We start from the raw sequence: 6944 nt of genomic DNA on the forward strand, positions 1-6944 counted from the left end.
CCAATACCAGACTAGGACCCATCCTGGCTGCTTCTCTCTTCTGCTTCTTCCTGTGCTGATGGAGAAAGTCCCTCCACCTGTGCTCTGAATTCATCCTCTCCAGCTCCTTGGGAACTTATTGCTCTCATTGTCCCTCTCTGGCTCTCTCACTAGTCTCTTGGTTTTTCTAGGCAAGTCCAATCAGCACCCAGACATGCTCCTCCCACCTGCAGTTCATCTATCTCCAGCCCCTCCCGTTGACAACTACTTCCCAATCCCTCTATTTTCTTTTAGAGTCAAATTTCTCCAAAGAATATAATTTGTTTGCAGTCTCCATCTCTTAACTCCCATGCACTCCTGGACCCACTGAAGGCTAGCTCTGCTCCCCAGTACTGAGACTGCTTGGTCAAGGTCACCAGTGACTCCAACTGGCCAGGCCCAGCCCCACTCTTGGACTTCATCTTAGTCCTGTGACAATATTGACCCCATTTTCTGCAAACTCTTGCCTCTCTGTTTCTACCACATTCTGCTCTCCAGGCTCTCCTCGTTCTTCACTGGCTGGTCCACCTTTGCAGGTCCTCCTCCTTTTTCTGACTCCTCCTTGGTCTTCCTTAGGCCCTCTTGGGTCCTCTTTCTTCACTTCACGGGTGAGTTCGTGAAATTCCAAGGATTTAAATACTATTCTTATGCCGAGCATTCTAAATCTATATCCCCAACCTGGACTTCTTTGAGCTTCCTTCTGACTTGCAGATACTATTGCCTGCTGACATTTCCACTTGGAGATCTCAGATATCTCCAAACTAGCACATTCAGAGCAGACTTTCCATCCTCCCAACTCCACCTTTGCCATTTCAGTAAAGGGCACGGTATCCCCACCCCAGGTGACTTGACTCTCTCTTCTTGAATGGGTCCTCTTCTCCCTTTACCTAAACCATCAGTAAGTCTTGCTGGTTTGTGCTATAAAATGCACCTTGAATCTATCTCCTAAAATAGCTTGGAAAGCACAGCTCTACCCTCCACCCTCACCTCAGGGTACTCCCCAGAGACACTCCTCTTCCTTCAGTTCCAACCTTGCCCCACCCAAGCCCTTTCCTACCTTTCCCACTTAACGGTCTTGTACCTGTCATTTTTCTCTTGCCAAGAATGCTCCTCTGTTTTATTTATATAGTAACTATTCTTCCGCCTTGTACATTGCAATTTTAAACGCTGCCCATTCAAAGAGGAAGTCATTCATTAACCTCATCTAAAGTAGGTCCTTTTGGTATTCTTTATCTCAGCCCCTTGGTTATTTTCTTAATTTCCAACATCACAACTTATTTTCTTTTTGCATGTTTGGCTTTGTTATTGTTGTTATTGACTGTCTCTCTCTCCCTCATTTGCATACAGGATCCAAGAACACCCAGCTCTTGAACATGAACACATTTCCAGGATGTAGAACAGTGCCTGGCATGCTACAGATGTTGAATTAATGGTCAGATGATTGAACACAGGAAACCAATATTTAAACCACATCGGTCTGACTTCAGAGCCCTTCTGTCTTCTCACACTCCACATGCCTTCTTTCAGCAGACAGAATTCTGGAGGAGTTCAGGGTAGGAGAGGGCTCTATGGGTGGGAGGGTCAGAGAAGGCTTCCTGGATGAAGAAAGCTGGATTTAGAAAGGGGCAATCCAGCTGTCCGCCATGTCCTGCCTTCTGATCCCACCAGGCCCGGTGCCACTCTGCCCCAATCATGGTGAAATGACATTGAGTCTGACTTGAACTTGCTCCTCACATGCATCTAGACTATGGAAGAAGAAAACTGATATCAGCTCCTCTGCTGGCACCTTCTTTTCAGGCATTCAGAAGTCTTTCGAGGCACCTGTGCCTTCCACTCACTCCCCACCTCTGGCTATCTCCATTCCTTACCACCCTCCAAATCCTGCTGGCTTCAAGGCCCAGCCCCAGCCCTCCTCCAGGAGCTCTTACCCAGCCCTTCTGCAGACCCTCCACTCCTTATCATCTTGTGTCTCAGGACTCTGCTTTTCTCCCCTGCACTGGCATTGCCTTGCTGGCTTCTTAGGGTGAGTTAGGTTGCACTGCAGGAACAAACCAACCCAGCTCTCAGTGGCCAAGTGATGGGCATGATCAGGGCAAGGGGCAAAGCCTCGTACCACAAGCTGACCCTGGTTTGGTGGGAGTCTCTTCTCCCCATCATCCTCTTTCAAAGATAGTGGCTGACAGAGTCTCTGCCATCTGGAGCATTGCCAGGCATCAGGGCAGGAAGAAGGGAATGTGGGAAATTCTGCATCAGCTCTTAGAAGCACTCGCCAAGTGCTTCATGCCTCTTCTGCTCACGTTTTACAGGCTAGAGCAATCACATGGCCATGCCTAACCTGAAAAGTGAGGAGAGGTGGGAAGCAGTGAGTGCAATCCTATGATGTGGTCAGAAGAAGCAGCAATGGAAACATTGGTGGATAAGCCTTGTGGCTACCATACCACATTGAAGTTCCAAAAAGTTGGAGGCTGTGTTACTTGTTATGCTTTCTCTTCACTGCAGTGCTTAGCCTGTAGCTTGGGCAAAGATGCCAAGTGAACTAGGACCACCTCCAAGCCTGGCAAAGACTTCCTTTCCTCTAAGAGAGGCTATGATGCAAGAGGTAGTTGAGAATTTTTGAGAATTTTGGCTGAAGCTATCAAAACGCTGGCAGGGCTTTGTATAAAATTTATGGGAGCTGACCTCTCCTTGATCTTTAGTTTTGAGTCTCAAACCCCTTTTCTTTTTCTGTTAGTATTCAACCCCCTCCACCTTCACCCCCATCTTCTAGGTCTCTCTAGAACCGTCCCTGGTTCGACTGTTCAGGTTGAACAATCTTCTGCCTGACCCAGAGAGCACAAAGCAACTCCCTTCTGTTGGCTGTAATGTGTGAACGCTGAGCACTTCTCAAAGGCCAAGCACTGAGTTCAATGCTCTCTCAGATCATTGGATTAATTATTGTCACAAATTAGCTGGTGGAAGCTCCACTGTTCAGGGGATTTCACAGAGGAGGACTCTAAGGTTTAACAACTGACCCGAGGCACTTGGCTGGTGGGCAGTGTCTCTGGGCACCTCCCTAGCTGACTCTCCTATGCCACCTGCCTCGTGACCAGGCACATGGCCGAAGGGGTGAGTGGGTGCCAAAGGTCGACCTTGAAGCGTGTCACCCGCTCCCTGGGGAACTAAGTGTTCTGTGTGGGGGCTGAAGTGCAGAGATAATAGTGGAATTTACCTCTCAAGACTGCAGGGCTAAGTGTGACTTTTGTTTGATAAGCTTGGGTTTTATGTCTTTAGGAGCAAACAAACAAACCATAAAGTGGCAGTCTGTTGGAGTGAGTCCCAGCTGAGCTTGCAGGAAGGGAGAGGCTCTGGGCTCTGCCCCTGGGGAAGAGTGAGAGAGGCAGGCACAGTGCGGGTGGGGGAGACTCATAGAGCTTCCCTTTCCTCATGTGAAAAGTAAATCAGATTCTATGGTAATAACCCAAAGCTCACTTAAAAGGCTCATTAATGAGGAAAACAATAGCAGTAAGAACAATGGCTATATTACACTGATGCCATGTGCCAGACAAGATACTGAGAACTTTCTATATATCATCTTTTTGAATTATCCCATTTTAGATATGAGGAAAGTGAGGATTAGGCATTTAAAATGTGCCCAAGCTCATACAGTCAGTGAGTGACAGAGCTAGGTTAGAAGCCCAGCAAGACGTCCAGGCCCCACGCCCAGCCACTAAGCTTTACTGTGGAATGTTGACAGTGATGATGTAAGAGGGGGTGGCGCTGATAAAGATGGCCATGATGATGATGATCATGACTCCAAACTCTTTGCTAACTAGTTACTCCATTCTTAGCCTCTTCTAGAAGTGCAAGCCTCCCCTGGCTGCCCAGCCATAGGGGATAAGTAGCTTTGCTTGTAGGGAAGAGGTACCAGGTGAGCATGAGCACTCCTTTACCTGTTCAGTTCCATTTCCAGGGAACGCTGTGCAGCTCCAGCCTGGGAGGCCACCCGTGCAGACGTGCTGAAGGAAGACACTTCCCAGGGCCGTGTTGATGCAAACTCTGTGGAGCACAGCTCCCCGTGCCCTGAGGTGTTTTCCTGGCTCTAGGCTCTGGCCAGCCCTTTTCCCTCCAACCTAGCATGGTTCCCTCTGCTTCATCTCATCTGCCCAGCCTGGAATGCGCTGCCTTGACCTTTCCACCTGCTTAAAGCCTACTCATCCATTAGGGCCCAGCTCAAGAACATGTGGTTGGTTGCTTTGTTCTTCCATTCGTTCACTCATCCATTCATATTTTTCAATCATGTTTACGAATCTCCTGCAATGTATCAAGTATGTGTGGTGTAGAGGGATGAGCATGGGTTGGGGGTGCCAGGCATAGGTTCGATCCTGTCCCTTCTCAGCCATGTGACTGAGCAAGTTGCTCCCTGAGCTTCAGTTTTCCCATCTGTAAAATGTGGATCATCAGTGAGACTCTGTGAGCCCAGAGAACCATAAACACTAACTTTCCCCCACAAGTCCCCTCTGTCACCCCCTCTCACACCCTCTCTGCATCCCTAGCTCCCCCTGGCCACTGCTCAAGTGGGAGCACGCTAATTCAGCAAGTCAATCAATGGTCACAAGGAAGATGCCAGGGCCGAGGGCTGGTCTTCTCTTAACTGTAGCATTAAGACCATGACTAGATTCAAGGTAAAGTCTCAACAAGAGCTGGTTGGCTCCCCAGACCACTGTGCAGTTCCGTGGAACACAGGCCTTCCTGGGTGTCCAGATCAGAGTCAGGGGAGGTATGCAGGCCTTCAGGTCTTAAGGGCCATCCTGCTGAAGACTTGTCAAGAGAAGGGAGCACAGCTCCCTCCTGCTCCCATCTGAGCCAGCCTAGGCAGGGCCAGCACTTGGTGATGATGACATGTCCCAGTCAGGTGCCTGACTGGTGAAGGCGCCTGGTCTCCCTCTATGTTCCAGTAGAGACTCCATGTTCATCCTGATGGAGACCGGCCCTCTGAGGGGAGGGGAGGCCACCTTGAAGGCCCTGCCCTTGGCCTGGCAGAGCCTTTTCCTCCTTAGGGGCTGACTCAACCTCATGAGGATGGACGAGCTTCTCAGGAAGGGACCCCAACCACCAAGACTGAAACCCTCCTTCCTCCCGTATTGGCAGTCATTCTCATTTACATTGGATGCAGTGGTCACCCATTGCCCAGTCTTTCTAATATGCCTGGCCTCTTCTCTGTCTTAGCCATGCAGGACAAATGCAAAGGGCAGCTAAGAACCTAATTTAAAAAGCCCGCAGGCAAAAGGGCACTGGGTCGAGACACCAATGCCTGGTCCCTCTGGGGATGCACTTACATCATCTGAGAATTTCTTCCCAAATGAGAGAGGAAGAGACAGAGCTGCAAAGGAAGGGAGGAAGAAAAAGGAAAGCTCATGACAGGGAGAGACTGAGAAAGGGACAAAGTAGGCCCTGTGGGTGCAGCCCAAACCGGCCCACATGGGCTTTGATGACAGAGCCGAGGATTTGCCTTTTGCTCAGAGGAAGGGAGGGGGCTTCAGGGCGGCTCTGGGGCTGCAGAGTCAGAGCCCAAGCCCCTAGCAGGTCCCCCAGCCCGGGAGGCAGAGTGTGCAGCCAGGGCAGCCTCTGGACACCATCAAATTGCACACAAAAACCTGGGGCCTCCATGGGAACTGCAGATTATACAGAGTGAGTGGGGAGGAGGGCAGGGGATTGAAATTTTATTCTTTCTTCCTCCTTCCTTGAAAATTCCGATCACTAAAAGTAAAAACATACACACACATACTCACTCACACACTCACTCACCCATGCACATACCTCTTCAACGCCTGGGCTATTCCATCTTTGCCAAAAAGAACCAAGATGTTATCTGTGAGGTATGTCTGCACTGAACTTAGACAAGACCAAACCTACATCCTCTCTCCTTGCAAAAAAAAAAAAAAAATTGCATTTACTTTTCTTCCAAATCCAACAAAAATAAATTTAAAATGTTAGAAATAGTTACTGAGCTTCTAGAAATTGTTATAGTACCGAAAGTGAGGAAATTAATTGTTACCTGGCCCAGGCACTTCACTTTCGCCTAAGCCCCAAATAAAATGGATTTTTCCTCTTCTAGTGATCTATTGATGTATAATGAGCCATATACAACTTAGTAGCTTAAACCATAACACCAATCCTTTTTTATTAGCTCTCATAGTTCTGGGGGCTGACTGAGCTCAGAAGGGCCACTCATGGTCCTTTTTGTAGTTGCGGTCAGGCTAGGCTGGAGTCACCTGAAGGCTTCTGGACTGACAGGGATGGTGGTGGATGGTGGTTGAGGTTGTCTGTTGGTGGGATCTCAGCTGGTGCTGTTGGCTGGAACACCTCTAGATGGTCTCTCCATGTGGCCTGAGCTACCTCACAGCATGGTGTCTGGGTTCCAAATGGGAGTGTCCCAATAAGACCAGGAGGAAGCTGCATTGCCTTTCATAACCTGGCCTCAGAAGTCACAGAATGTCACTTCTGCCATAGTTGCAGGTCCACCCAGATTCAAGGATGGACAATAAACCCCACCTCTTTTTGGGAGGAGTGAGAAGACCATTTGGGATAGGAGATCTTATTGCAGTCATCTTGGCTAATGCATTTTCTCCATGTTTTTAAGTATGGAGGTGGTATTCTTTTTAAAAATTATCATCCTCATTATCACCATTGCACCAATGTACATGGGTCATGGGCTCCCCAGGCCAGCCCTACCCTTTGCAAACCTGTTCAGACTTCCAGCTCACTAACTTCTCCCCCTCCAGCCCAGGTCCCAGGGCATTCAACCCAGATCTCAGAGGCCTGTGCCCTCCTGCCTTGGGTCCCACAGTGCAGGCCTCCAATATTGTCACTGTTGTCCTCATTCCACTCTTCCACTTTGATCATCACAGTGAAAATTGCTTACAGTCTGCAGAGTTGGATAGCAATCT

General features: G+C 49.0%; 1 protein-coding gene across 1 annotated transcript in view; it reads left to right on the forward strand.

Moving 5' to 3' along the window:
• BCL2L11 (BCL2 like 11) overlaps positions 1–6108 on the forward strand; it is a 67244-nt gene extending 61136 nt beyond the window's left edge. The window contains exon 4 of the mRNA XM_063695699.1: positions 1366–6108. Within this exon, the coding sequence (XP_063551769.1) occupies positions 1366–1389 (24 nt within the window). The 3' untranslated portion in view covers positions 1390–6108. The remainder of the gene's footprint in view (positions 1–1365) is intronic.
• The last annotated feature ends 836 nt before the right edge of the window (positions 6109–6944 follow it).

This window comes from Gorilla gorilla, chromosome 12 (assembly GCF_029281585.2).
Source record: "Gorilla gorilla gorilla isolate KB3781 chromosome 12, NHGRI_mGorGor1-v2.1_pri, whole genome shotgun sequence".
Lineage (NCBI taxonomy): Eukaryota > Metazoa > Chordata > Mammalia > Primates > Hominidae > Gorilla > Gorilla gorilla.